The sequence below is a fragment of the Eptesicus fuscus genome, chromosome 9 (assembly GCF_027574615.1).
Source record: "Eptesicus fuscus isolate TK198812 chromosome 9, DD_ASM_mEF_20220401, whole genome shotgun sequence".
In the NCBI taxonomy this organism is placed as follows: domain Eukaryota; kingdom Metazoa; phylum Chordata; class Mammalia; order Chiroptera; family Vespertilionidae; genus Eptesicus; species Eptesicus fuscus.
This window is the reverse complement of record NC_072481.1, coordinates 101,982,772-101,997,568: the sequence shown is the minus strand read 5'-3', so window position 1 is coordinate 101,997,568 and position 14,797 is coordinate 101,982,772. Positions and strand designations below refer to the sequence as shown.

Below are 14,797 nucleotides of genomic sequence, written 5' to 3'. Positions count from 1 at the left end.
TTAGCTCTTCAGGGCTGCCTCTGAGCTCAGATCCCAAATCAGACTCCAAGGTCTAAAATCTACTACCTCCTGCAGTCCCGTGGACCCTTTTTCTCACAGTCAGACACTTTGCCTGTCCTCAAGGACGCGGCTTGGCGCCGTGTAGTTTTCCCCTGACCTTCTGGGTTTAGAGATCCGGCAGATTCTAATGCCCAGAACCTTGTTTTACCTTTTTCCAGGAGATCTCTGCCCTTCCCAGCTGCAAACTGTCTCACCAGCCGCTTCTCCTTCGCCAATCTAGATATTATTTTTGTCCATTATGATCTAAGGGGAACAGAGTCAGTAATTGAAGTTAATATGTAAGTGAAGTTTATTATAGTTTAGAAATTGAATCCTTTCTCCCTTTGCTAATGTGAGGTTTTTGTGGGCCTATAAATACTTTCAAATATTTTCATCTCTATCCCTTATTAATACTCTGTGTATAAAATCATTCCTCAATCCTACCTAATAAAAGAGAAATATGCAAATTGACCATACCTTCCCTACACCCATAAGCCACGCCCACCAGGCAATCAGGAGCAAATATGCACATTAACCCAGCAAAGATGGCAGCGGGGGGCAGCCCCCACTGCCAGTGGGATCCAAGCCATGATGGCGGACTGGGGCAGGCTGCGTGGGTTAGCGCCGGCAGCCACCTGACCAGGTCCCGGATAGGGTCTTGAAGTCAGCCGCCCAAGCCCCTATCAAGGATCACGGACCAGGGCAGGCTGCGCGATCACGGATCAAGGACCAGGGCGGGCAGCGTGGGTTAGCGCCCGCACCCGCCTGACCAGGTCCCCATAGGGACTTGGAGTCTAGCACAACAAAAAGAATATTCAGCAAAAGCGGGAGACAAGGTTTCATAAGTTCTCCCCAGGTCACCACTGTCCTCTTATACATTTTAATTATCCTTGACTTTGCCTGATGGGATTTGATTTGAATTATGCCTAATAGAGATTACATGGCATGAATTGTAGGCTCATTCTTTTTGTGGTTGCCTGACTGAGAAAGGCCTTGGAATGAGAGAAGGCACTTTAATTTTCCTTTTTCATTCTATAGAGACAGAGGAATTACAGTTATATGAAGAAGTTAGTGAGAGAATGAAAGTCTCATGCTATATTTTTCTGTAAGTTTTATCATGTGGACTATCAAAAACTGGGTGGGATCCTTTTCAAGAGGTGTTACAAAAATTATGTTGGAATTAACATTCAAGAGTAAAAGGAGAGAAGTGAGTGGTGGGTAAAGGAAAGAACTTTGTCCTAGAAACCATATAGAAGCCACATAAACCTTCAGATTCTTACTCATTGTGTTTTGGAGGTATTAAAGGATAATTTTTTAAAAAAGTAAAATCATGGCTCATAATCTGTATGGATAAAGGCTAAGTGACCGACATTTGTCCATCCGTCCTTCCAACCGGTACATATGACGCACACTGGAAATTTAAAAATAAACTTTGACTCGCACACGTGACATACATATAAAGCTCTCGCTGGTGCTAATTTGAATGTTGCATTTGGTGGGAAAGTTCTTTTCAGAGGGGATTTTTGTGCTGCCATGCTATACAATTGGCCATAGTACAAATAAGTTTAAAGTACTGTAGTGTTTGGGGATGTTTCAGACAGTTGTCTCTTAAAACAAATATGAGATCAGAGGATTCTGCTTATAGTGAATGGTTAGTAAAACTTGGAGATGGCAAACTTGATAGCAGTTTTCATTTAGGAATGGATATTATTGAAATTCCCCATGAAATGATTTTTAATGGATCTATTATTTTTTTAATTTCTTTATTGATTAAGGTATCACATATTTGTCCTCGTCCCCCCATTCCCCTGTTGTCCTTGACCGCCGGTTAGGCTCATATGTCTGCACACAAGTCCTTTGGTTGATCTTCCCCTTTACCCCCACCCTTCCCTACCCTCCCCCCGAGGCCCGACAGTCTGATCCCTGCCTCCTTGTTTCTGGGTCTGTTCTTGTTCATCAGTCTATGTTGTTCATTATTTCCCCTAGATGAGTGAGATCATGTGCTATTAGAAATACACTTATAAGAACCGAAAATGAGACAAGCAATAATGGTTATGGTGACAGGCAAATGAATCAGTGTGTAGTGAGTTTCTTTCTGGGCCAACAGTTCTTTTGAGACCCAATCCACCTTTGGAAATAGTATATCTATAGATAATATTAAAAATATATCTAAACGTGCAATTCTTTGTCCAAAAAATGTTCAAAAATTAAATGAAGAAATTTTGGATATACTTGATGGAGATTTTCACACCTATTTGAGTGATGATTCCATTGACTCAACAGATGATGCTGAAAAGGAAAATTTTCCTATTGAATTTCTTAATAGTATTACTCCTTCAGAAATGCCGTGTCATAAATTAAAATTGAAAGTGGGTGCAATCATCATTATATTGAGAAATCTTAATAATAAATGGGGTCTTTGTAATGGTACCAGATTTATTATCAAAAGATTGCGACCTAACATTATCAAAGCTGAAATATTAACAGGATCTGCAGAGGGAGAGATTGTTCTGATTCCAAGAATTGATTTGTCCCCATCTGACACTGGCCACCCATTTAAATTAATTCGAAGATAGTTTCCCGTTATGCCAACATTTGTGATGACTATTAATAAATCACAAGGACAAACTCTAGACAGAGTAGGAATATTCCTACCTGAACCCGTTTTTGGACATGGTCCGTTATATGTTGCTTTCTCTCTCTCTTTTTTTAAGTATTTTTTTAAAAAATATTTTATTGATTTTTTTACAGAGAAGAAGGGAGAGGGATAGAGAGTTAGAAACATCAATGAGAGAGAAACATCGATCAGCTGCCTCCTGCACACCTCCTACAGGGGATGTGCCCGCAACCGAGGTACATGCCCTTGACCGGAATCGAACCTGGGACCTTTCAGTTCACAGGGCGACGCTCTATCCACTGAGCCAAACCAGTTACGGCTGTTGCTTTCTCTTGAGTTCAAAGAGCATGTGACATTAAAGTTAAAGTTGTAAATACTTTATCTCAAGGGAAATTAGTCAAGCACTCTGAAAGTGTTTTTACTCTTAATGTAGTATACAGGGAGATATTAGAATAAGTTTAATCACTTTATCAGTCATTATTTGCATCAATGTTTTTATATTACGAGTTTGTTATTGTTATATCATTTTGTTACTGTTTAGTTATTAATAAAATTATGTATTATTTTCATATACGTTGTACTCATTTCCTTTTATCTCTCACACTTTTATTATAGAGAAAGGGCAAATAGCAATATTAAAATAGTTCATCTAATTAATTCCCTTTCAATGTGCACGAATTTCGTGCACTGGGCCACTAGTATATTTTATATATTCCCTTAGGGTCCAAAATTATTTGATCAGAAGTTCATGTGAAGTTTGCTATATGTATATTTTTAAAGTGGTATTTTGTTTGTTTGTTTATTTGTTTGGCTAGAGCTCCAGAACTCTTTAGTTATATAGCCAGAAATAGCCAAGAGGATGTATTCTATGAAGATGACATTTGGCCTGGAGCAGATGAGAATGGGTAAGCAACATGTGTGGCATTTATGGCCTCATAGTTCACCTTAGTGGTTCCAGTAAAAGTACAATAGAAGTTTATCAGGAATTTTCTTTTGGGGAGAGGGTTTTATATTGTTTTCCTTTTGCTTTAATATCTTAATATAATTTTTTATTTAATTTATATTAAAGTACTTTTAAACTAATTTTGTGATTTTTAGAAAATTACTGAGAATTAACATGTTCATGATTATATTAGATTTATAATTATTCCAAATCAAATGCAGTGATTAATTTTTAATTACATATTTGATGTCTTTTATATTTTAAAACCCTCAGAATGTTTTATATTGGGCCTTCTATATAAGCCCTCACAAAGTTTTAATCAATGTAAAACAATTACTGTTTTTAATGTAGTGCTGAGAAAGTTCAAGAAATTATTACTTGGCTAAAGGGACATTCTGTCAGTACGTTGTCTCGTTCTTCATGTGATTTACAAATTCTGGATGCAACTGTTGTTGAAAAAATTGAAGAAGAAGTCGAAAAGTACAAGGTACTAATTTTCAATAACCAAAACATTGATGAGATTTGCAGTTAAATGAACAATATATTATTCTACCAATAATTTACTTATGTTTCAACCAATTAAAACATGTTCAATGGTTTCTAATTTATGTAAAACAAGAGGCCCAGTGCACAAAATTAGTGCACGGGGGGAGAGGGGGAAGGGTTGTCCTTCAGCCCGGCCTGCACCCTCTCCAGTCTGGGACATCCCTCTCACAGTCCGGGACCACTGGCTCCTAACTGCTCACCTGCCTGCTTGCCTGAATGATTGCCCCTAACCGCTTCTGCCTGACAGTCTGATTGCCCCTTAACCACTCTCCTGCCAGCCTGATTGACGCCTAATTGCTCCCCTGCCTGCCTGATTGCCTCCAACTGCCCTCCCCTACTGTCCTGATCAATGCCTGACTGTTCCCCTGCCGGCCTGATGGTCCCCAACTGCCCTCGCCTGCTGGACCGATCGTCCCCAACTGCCCTCCCCTGCCTGCCTAGTCACCCCAACTGCCCTCCCCTGCTGGCCTGATCTTGCCCCCAACTGCCCTCCCCTGCCAGCCCAAGTCACCTGCAACTGCCCTCCCCTGCCGGCCCTGTCGCTTCCAACTGCCCTCCCCTGCCAGCCCGATCACCCCCAACTGCCCTCCCCCGCTGTCCCTATTGTGGTGGCCATCTTGTAATTACATGATGGCTGCCATCTTGTGATGTGAGGGCATTGCGCGAAGGCGCATGGACCACCTAGGCTTTTATTTTTCTTTTAAATATATTTTATTGATTTTTTACAGAGAGGAAGGGAGAGGGATAGAGAGCTAGAAACATCGATGAGAGAGAAACATTGATCAGCTGCCTCCTGCACACCCCCTACTGGGGATGTGCCCGCAACCAAGGTATGTGCCCTTGACCGGAATCGAACCTGGGACCCTTCAGTCCGCAGACCGACACTCTATCCACTGAACCAAACCGGTTAGGGCCCTAGGCTTTTATTAGTATAGATAATCCTAAATTTAAAACAATGTTCCATATATTTCCAATGGCCATTAATAAATTTATATGAATAAACATAAATGCACTATAATGCACAATGGAATTAATATTTTGTGATTTTAGTCTAAATAGAAAGCTTGTGATTGAGAGATAAGGTTAATCCCTATTCCTTCCTATTCTAAGTTCTTTAAAGTTAGTTCATCCTTTTATGGAACATAAAAATTTTATTAACTTTTACAGAATTAGTTCTAAGTGTACTTTCCTACTCACACACTCATTCAGTTACTGATTATTTTGTGTAGGCCTAACCTTTTCAACTATTTTGATCCCCTGTCTTGATGTAATTGAAAATTAATTGATTACATATATTTTTTAACTTCTGATTTTTATTTTCCACACATTTGCCTTCTTATAAGAATGATGTTGCTCTGCTAACACATTGCTTTAATATCAGAGTAAGTTAAGAGCTGGGCTCTGAAGCCACCTTCCCCATTCCTCTTTTTATATATATATATATATATATATATATATATATATATATATTTATATATATATATATATATATATATATATATATATATATATATATATATTTTATTGATTTTTTACAGAGAGGAAGGGAGAGGGATAGAGAGTTAGAAACATCGATCAGCTGCCCCTTGCACACCCCCTACTGGGGATGTGCCCGCAACCAAGGTACATGCCCTTGACCGGAATCGAACCTGGGACCCTTGAGTCCGCAGGCCGATGCTCTATCCACTGAGCCAAACCGGTTTTGGCCCCATTCCTCTTTTAACACTTATAACCTTAGGCAAGACACTTAACCTTTCCATGACTTTGTTTCCTCATTGGTAAAATTAGAATAAAATAGTACCTACCTCATAGGGTCATCAAAAGGATTAATTTAGTTGATGCATGTAGACTCCTTCTAATAATGCCTCGCTATTAATGCCTAATGATGCTTGGGTATTATTATTATTGTTATCATTTGAGCTCTCTTATCACATACTCAAGAGCTATGAGTACAGTCTGGGAAGTCACCACTAGATAACTATCTCTTTAGGAAAAAATGCAAGTCTCAGAGCCAAGAGTTTGATTTTTTTAAAGAGGTTATTGATATTCTGCTGAAGGTGATAGTAAGCCTGCATTTCTTTCTCTTTTTTCTTTTCAATTGTCTTTCAGTGTAGAATGAAATCTCTTTGTACAGCATTGTTTTGAAATGAGTTTACTACTTAACAGACGTTCATAACTTTAAGCCCCCAAATTTTACTTGAACCCCATTGGATGAAGAACTTTTTAAAATGTTTTACATGTTTTTTCCTTATTTTATAAACAGAAGATACATATACGAAGTTGTAGTCTAATGTTTTGGTTATAACATTTTTTAAAATATGTGATTCTAAATAAGAGGACATTTTTTAAACCTGTTAATGTGTCAAGGAAGTACAGTTAGTTATGAGTGATTTTTTTCCTATTTTAGGTTTATAAAGAAAAGGAGAAAAAATTAAAAAACAAATACAACATTTTGGACATAATTTATACTTTTCTTTATAATGCAGGATTATCATTAAAAGTATCAGGAGTTTTCTTATTGGATTCCCAAACTCAACAATTGTCAAAATTACTGGAAGAGCTTTTTGAAAAACTACACATTCTGGATTACACCCTTATAGCAGTATTTCTCAAATTAATGTGCAGTCAATGGAAGATCTTGTTAAAACACAGCTTTTGATTCAGTAGCTCTAGGATTAGGCTTGAGATTCTGCATTTCTAAGCAGCTTGCAGATGACCACAATGTGAGTAGCCAAGCCCCAAAACTTCTCACTTAGTAGTGGTGGGTTGGGGTATATTGTGAAAGTTCCCCAGTGTACTAATTTGCCTAATGAATCAGGTTTAATTGCCACATCCTCTAAACAGTGCTATTATGTAATAACTAGTGGCCCGATGCACGAAATTCGTGCACAGAGGGGGAGTGTTCCCTCAGCCCAGTCTGCACCCTCTCTAATCGGGGACCCCTTGGGGGATGTCCAACTGCCGGTTTAGGCAGTCGGACATCCCTCTCACAATCTGGGACTGCTGGCTCCTAACTGCTCACCTGCCTGCCTGTCTGCCTGATTGCCCCTAACTGCCCTTCCCTGCCGGCCTGATCTCACCCCCAACTGCCTTCCCCTGCCGGCCTGATCTCACCCCCAACTGCCTTCCCCTGCCGGCCTGATCTCGCCCCCAACGGCCCTCCCCTGCCGACCTGATCTCGCCCCCAACTGCCCTCCCCTGCCGACCTGATCTCGCCCCCAACTGCCCTCCCCTGCAGGCCTGATATATCCCCCAACTGCCCTCCTTTGCCAGCCAATTTGTTTCTGATTGATCAGTTTCTATGCCAGTCAGCATCTCTGGGCTTATTAACAGGGCCTGATCAGAAAGGCAGGGCTAATCAGCAGCCCTGGTGGAGGCCTGGAGAGAAATGGAGGTGCGGCTGCTGGCCAGACTGGGAGAGAAAGAGAGAGGCAAGTCCTGATCAAAAGCTGCCACAGAGGCAACAGATCAGTCCCTTCTTCTCTCTCCAAGCCTCTCTCTGGCCCTGATTCACAGCCCCCTCAGCAGTCAGTGCTGGGGCCCTGCACCTGCAGCAGAAGCAGTCAGTGCTGGGTTGCAGTTGCTGACTTCCAGTTGGTCAATCCTCGGTCGTTACCGGACATTACAACCCAGGGTTTTTATATATTAGGATGTCTAGAGATATATATTAGATTATATAGGGGTTTTTTTACATGCAATTCTCCAGGCCTAGTTCTTGGGTCTGCTTTTTTAAATAGTTTTAAAATGTCTTTATTCTTTCTCCTTTTTGCTGTTGTCAGTGGATACCAGGAGTACTGATCTGGAAATAGGCAACTTGGTCATAAGGCCTTCACTTTTCACCCTATTTAAAATGGCAGTCTTTACCCACATTGCTGATCTCCCTTACCTGCTTTATTTTTCACTATGCTTTTACCTTTGAGCATGCTATATATTTTTCTCACTTATTTCTCTTATGTCTCCCTCAACTAGAATAAAAAAATAGATCCCAGCCCCAGCACCAAAACCAATATATGGTACATAAATGGAACTCAATATTTATTGAAAGAATAAGTGAAATATTTCTATAATGAGAGAAAACAGGCTCTGCTTAAAGGCTTGAGTGTTTTATGGTATATAAAAACATGACCTTGCCCTGACTGGTTTGGCTCAGTGGATAGAGCGTCTGCCTGTGGACTCAAGGGTCCCAGGTTCGATTCCTGTTGCAGGCACATCCCCAGTAAGGGGTATGCAGGAGGCAGCTAATCGATGTTTCTCTCTAATCGATATTTCTAACTCTCTCTCCCTCTCCCTTCCTCTCTGTAAAATATCAGTAGAATATATTAAAAAACAAACAATAAAACAAAAAAACATGACCTCTTGGCCAGCCGGCATGGAGGTCACAATTCAATTCCTGGTCAAGGCACATGCCAAGGTTGCTGGCTCATCCCCAGGGGGGCAGGGGAAGAGTGGAGGGATGTGCAGGAGGCAGCCAATCACTGATTCTCTCTCATCATTGATCTTTCTATCTCTCTCTCTCTGAAATTAATAAAAATATATATATTTTTTAAATTACCTCTCTAGTGTATGATCTCTGTAACTAGGACTATTTTGTCTTTTTGTACTTATTTCCATAAGTTATATTCTAAAGATAGGTGATTGCCATGTATGTAAACTGCTATCATTTTTCATATAAGTAAGAATTCACTTCAAAAAAATATAATGTGAGTAATAGCTATGGATTGCAATGGGTATAAATGATCCTCACATTTTTATTATGTAAAGCAGGTAATATTATTTCCATCTCATAGATGGAAGAAAGCTGACACTCAAGTTAAGTTTGAGTTGACAGACCTAACAAATAGCAAAGAGAGTGCAAAAGTCTTCTTTGAGCCCTTGCCAGGTGGATCTGTTGTTTGGACCATCATCCTGTACACCAAAAAATGCAGGCGTGTGTGGGAGGCAATTAATGGATGTTTCTCTCTGTCTTTCTCCTTGTCTCTCCCCCCCCCCCTCTAAAATCAATAAAATATATATTTTTTTAAGTTTTCCAGCATTTTTAAGAAGATCAAAAAATTTAAACATCAAAGCCAGTTTCATAATAGATTTCAAAAACAAGGATTTTATTAAATGAGTACTACTTTTTTAGAAGTAGCCACAAAAAAATAACAGTATTGTCATAGTTCAATACTTTATACCTTTAAAAAAATGTTTTTGTTGACCATTGTATATAATTTCTTTTAGAGTAAAAGCATTTGAATAGGATAGCATTTACATAAAGTTCAAAACAGACAAATATAATCTTTTGTGTTAGAAGTATGGTTACTTTGGGGAAAGGTAGTAACTGGGTGGGATGGAAGGGAATTGAGTTTTTATGTTGTGCTTAGTAATGTTTTGTCTCTCTTGAACTAGGTGTAGTTATACATAATTTTGCATTTTTCTATGTCTTACACTTCACATTTTTTACTATAAGAATTTATTACTCTTCCTTCAAGTATAAATATTTAAAATGTTTACTTCCTCAGCAAAGAAGGAATCATAAGAAGGTGCGGGTGACCGTGAAGCCGCATTTGCTGTACAGAGTAAGTTTTCTGTTAAAGAATTCAGTTCTTTGTACTTGGAAAGCATAGAAGAAACAAAATGTTTTCAATATATTATTTAGAAAACTTTAAAATTAGAGTTAACAGTAACAGGTTGAGCTTTCTTCTCTTCAGCCTTTAGAACAGCAGCACGGAGTCATTCCTGACCGGGATGCAGAGTTCCGTCTCTTTGACCGGGTGGTGAATGTGAGAGAGGACTTTTCGGTGCCAGTTGGCCTTCGGGGCACCATCATAGGAATTAAAGGAGGTAATACCTCGGTGCTGGGCGAGTTGTCAGCTGCATTTTATTATAGAGTAAAACACAAATTTCTGTGTCATATCTAAGCAGAGAATGACTATAAGTTAGGAAAAAAACTAAATCCTTTTTTTGTTTCGGTTCATTTTTTTGTTGTTTTAGTTTTCAGAGAAAATTTTGTTTTCTGTCTTGTGTAATTATCTAGGAAGTGATTAAAAGAAGGGAAAGTTGAGTAAAGACTGCTGAAAATGTGGTAGCTTGTATATAACACATTAAAATTATACAAGACCTTAGTTGGGTATGCACACATTTTCATGAAACAGAAAAGTTTCATCATTTCTCTTAAGTTAGGCTTTCATCTAGTTTTGCTCAGAAGTTTACCTCAATTATCATTGTAATATCTTGATTTCTGTGGAGAAATAAACAAACATGAAGTGTGAACTCACAGTTAAAAGATCTTAATTAAATATGCATATTCATTTGAATTTTATGAATACAGATAGATCATGAATATAAAACAGACCTATCAATCTGTTGCACAATGTGCATATAGGTAATACTTCTGTACTAGTTAAGATGGTAAATTTTATGTTGTGGTTTTTACAAAAAAAAATAAAATTAGAAAGTTCTAAAAAAAGGGAAGAAGCAGCCTAAGATTTCATTGTGTCTGAAAGGGAAGTCTGGACTAAGCAGCTTTGCAGCAGAGATTCCAGAAAGAGTCAACCCAGCATAAAGCAACACACCAGGTGCCCAGGGGTCATGCCGCTCCATGTCCCAGGCAGGCCATGAGCCTAAGAGAACTGCTTATTCAGTGTCAACTGAATAGAACTGCCAGGCACTTTTGCACTTTGCATTTAACTCCCAAGTGTTATTTCTCACCTGAGAGGTTAAATGACTCACCTGCCTTTACACAGATGAGTGGCAGAGCTGGGATTTGAACTATTTCACCTCATTCTTAACTAACTTTGAGCAGTGTGGTTCTTCACATTTTTCATCTTCACACCTTCTGGGGATCTTCCCTGCTTACTTGACTCTAAAAGAGAATTCTCTTTTCTGAATTTTAAAAAATAATTTCTTGAATATATTTCTGGCTGCTTGAAATGGAGAGAGGAAGGTCAGGGCTAGGTGTGGTAGAGGTCAAATGGGTGTAATGAAGCAACTCTCCTGCTGCTATCTGCTCAACCCCTGCATCAGCTTTTCAGACGTGGAGCTTTTTGGATTGCACTCTAGTTAGGTTGTCCTGATAAAGACCTTAGGAATCTAATAACATGGAAGTTGCCTTTCTTCTGAGAACTCCTATCAGTAATAGTGACTGCTTGGAATTTTGTCTTGAAGGGTTTTAAAGCTACATCTATCCTGAGTGGAAAGGAGCTCTGTGATTGATTAGCCATGTCTGCCATGGGCATGGAATAGAAAGGGAAATATTTATTATTACTGCCCTCATCTGAGACTTCATCTCCATAGTCATCTCCACTAAGGGGATGAATAAATGTCAGTCATTTTTTGAAGAATGGCCCCTCCCACAGACTAGGAATGGGAACCTAGAAAGTGGACCTTCTTGAGTTTAGATTTTAGATAAAAGTGTACCTTTTAGATAAAAGGTACAACGGGATGAGTTCTGCAGGCCTGGTTTCAGTTAGCAATGAGAGACTGGGAGTCGGGGAGACATCCTCCCACCCATTCCAGAAACTAATGTAGTATTAGAAATTGTGGTTGTCAGAGAAATAGAACCAGCATAATGGAGAGGGGAGGGGGAGAGTCAATTCTGAAGTTATGTGATAGACTGTTATTAATTTGGGCTTAGAATTCAAAATGTTATTATAACTAATTATTTCACTTTACCTTGGCATTCTGGGTAAATTTAATCTTTACAGATATATCTTTCATGCTCTCTCCCAAGTTTGTCCTACTCTGCTCCTAAGTTTATTGCACCAGTGTCTTTGTCCTGAGCCTCATGTCTCAAATTATGATGTCTATAATCTTCCAAGTCATTATCAGCCAGAACCTTGGAGTCATCTTTGGCATCTCCATCCTTTTTATCCACATAGGTCACAAATCCTGCCAATTCTATCTAATAATATATTTGTTCTTTCCATTCTACTCTCAATTCCTACCATGTTTTCAAAATTTCATTGTCTTTTGTCTTACTGGAAGAACTTTTATACTGCAAACTCTAAAGTTATATCTAATTAACTCTCTTATTATGAATCATTTCAAACATATACAAAAGCAGAGAGAAAAGTATATTCCCAACCGCATCTGATTTAAAATATTGTTTTACTTTAAATAACAAGTAAGGTAATCTGTAAGCTTATTTACTTTTCATTTACTGTCTGTATTCCCCTACATCATTTTTTTTTTTTTTTGGTAGTTTTAATGGCTGATTTTTCATTATATGATTTTTCTCTCTCTTTTTTTAACAGCTGTTAGAGAAGCTGATGTCCTATTTGAAGTCTTATTTGATGAAGAATTTCCTGGAGGCTTAACAATAAGGTTTGTATTTCCAGATTACAATTATACTTTATGAATATGTCCCTGTGGCCAGTGACTTTTCATATCTTGTTTGTACAGTTTGAGTTCATATTATGTGCAAGACATCATACTTGCTACTAGGAATGTAACAGTGAATAAGACAGACATGTTTTCTACCCTTGTGGAGCTTTTATTTTTGTGTGGAAGATAATTAACTGATTACAGTATTAATTAATTACATTGTGACTAGTTCTGGGAAAGAGAAGTTCAGGTTTCTATAATAGTATGACCCTGATAGTTCCAGAAAGGTGGGACTTAAAGAATGAATACTGGTTAACTAGGGAGAGAAGAAAAGTGAAAAGTAGTCAAGAAGAATTTATAACATATGCAACAACATTTTCACCCATTCAAAATGCTAAAAGAGTGCAAGTGTTCCTGAACTTCAGTGACTGAGTAAGATTAGAGCAGAGAGAAAAGCAAGGACCACACTATGCAGGAACTTTTAAACCAACTTTCAGGACATGTTGAGAATCTTGGTCTTCATCCTTAAAGCAATGTGAAGCCATCAAAATCAGAGATGTGGCATTATCAGTTTTGCATTTTGAAATGTTTAAATAACTTGAATACAAACGTTTTTGAATTTAGTAACATTAAGTCTTCATCATCTGTTTTAATGTAATTGCGAGTGCTCAAGCTAGAGTGGGGTGGTTTGAGGTATGAGTGGCAGGTGTAATAACCCTAATATATAAAAAGCCAGGGACTGTCATGACCTAAACGACCAGACGGATGACCAAACAGGCCGGCAGGGGGGTTAGTGAGGTACGACCACACAACAGAAGAGCAGGCTGTGTGGGTCGGCCAGGCCAGCAGGGGGGTTAGTGAGGGACAACCAAATGACTGAACAGCAGGCTGCGTGGGGTGACCAGGCCAGCAGGGGGGTTAATGAGGGACAACCAAATGACTGAACAGCAGGCTGCGTGGGGTGACCAGGCCGGCAGGGGGGTTAGTGAGGGACGACCAAATGACTGAACAGCAGGCTGCGTGGGGTGACCAGGCCGGCAGGGGGGTTAGTGAGGGACGACCAAATGACTGAACAGCAGGCTGCATAGGGCGACCAGGCTGGCAGGGGGACCAGTTGGGGGCGACCAGGCCGGTGGGGGGGGGGGAGCAGTTAGGGGTGATCAGGCCAGCAGGCAGAGGGTGGTTAGGGGTGATCAGGCTGGCAGGGGGGGCAGTTAGGGGCAATCAGGCTGGCAGGCAGGTGAACAGTTAGGAGAAAGCGGTCCTGGATTGTGAGAGGGATCCCGGATTGGAGAGGGTGCAGGCTGGGCTGAGGGTACCCCCCTCCTGTGCATGAATTTCTTGCACTGGGCCTCTAATAGAGACAGTAATTGAGCTGACTCCTGAGAAGTTTGACTATGAAGGGGAGAAAAGAGAACCAGAAATTACAGGGTTTAGAAGAAGAGTTATGTTTTTGTTTTAGTATTATTTTAAATTTTATTTTTTATTATACTTTCATTTTCATTTTTATTAAATCTACTAGAGGCCCGGTGCATGATATTCGTGTACAGGGGATGTGTCCCTCAGCCCAGCCTGCACCTTCTCCAATCTGGGACCCCTCGAGGGATGTCTGACTGCCCGTTTAGGCCCGATCGGGCCCGATCCCACTGGGATCGGGCCTAAATGGGCAGTCGGACATTCCTCTTCACAATCCAGGACTGCTGGCTCCCAACTGCTCGCCTGCCTGCCAGCCTGAACACCCCCTAACCACTCCCATGCCAGCCTGATTGATGTCTAACTGCTCCCCTGCCAGCCTGTTTGCCCCCAACTTCCCTCCTCTGCCGGCCTGGTCGCCCCTAGCTGCCCTCCCCTGCAGGGTTGATCGCCTCCAACTGCCCTCCCTTGCAGGCCTGGTGCCTCCCAACTGCCCTCCCCTGCTGGCCATCTTGTGTCCATATGGGGGCAGGATCTTAGAGCACATGGGGGCAGCTATATTGTGTGTTGAAGTGATGGTCAATCTGCATATTACTCTTTTATTAGATAGGATAGAGGCCTGGTGCACGGGTGGGGGCCAGCTTGTTTGCCCTGGTGTCCCGGATCAGGGTGGGGGTTCCCTTGGGGCGTGGGACAGCCTGAGCGAGGGGCCTGTGGTGGTTTGCAGGTCAGCAACGCCCCCTGGTGACCCAAGTGGCAGCCCTGGTATATGGGGGTTATTTACCTTCTACAATTGAAACTTTGTAGCCTGGAGCAGAGCCAAGCCTTCTGCTCACTCTGTGGCCAGCAGCCATTTCTGTTTGGATTTGTTTACCTTCTATAATTGAAACTTTGTAGCGTTGAGTGGAGGCTTAGGCCGGCCAGGGCAGGGGAAA

General features: G+C 40.5%; 1 protein-coding gene across 1 annotated transcript in view; it reads left to right on the top strand.

Annotated features, from left to right (window-relative positions):
- Window positions 1-14,797, top strand: part of XRN1 (5'-3' exoribonuclease 1) — a 228,198-nt gene that overhangs the window by 166,155 nt on the left and 47,246 nt on the right. Inside the window, exons 26-30 of the mRNA XM_008158575.2 lie at window positions 3,472-3,561; window positions 3,951-4,086; window positions 9,647-9,703; window positions 9,836-9,968; window positions 12,380-12,449. Coding sequence (XP_008156797.2) covers window positions 3,472-3,561; window positions 3,951-4,086; window positions 9,647-9,703; window positions 9,836-9,968; window positions 12,380-12,449 — 486 coding nt within the window. The remainder of the gene's footprint in view (window positions 1-3,471; window positions 3,562-3,950; window positions 4,087-9,646; window positions 9,704-9,835; window positions 9,969-12,379; window positions 12,450-14,797) is intronic.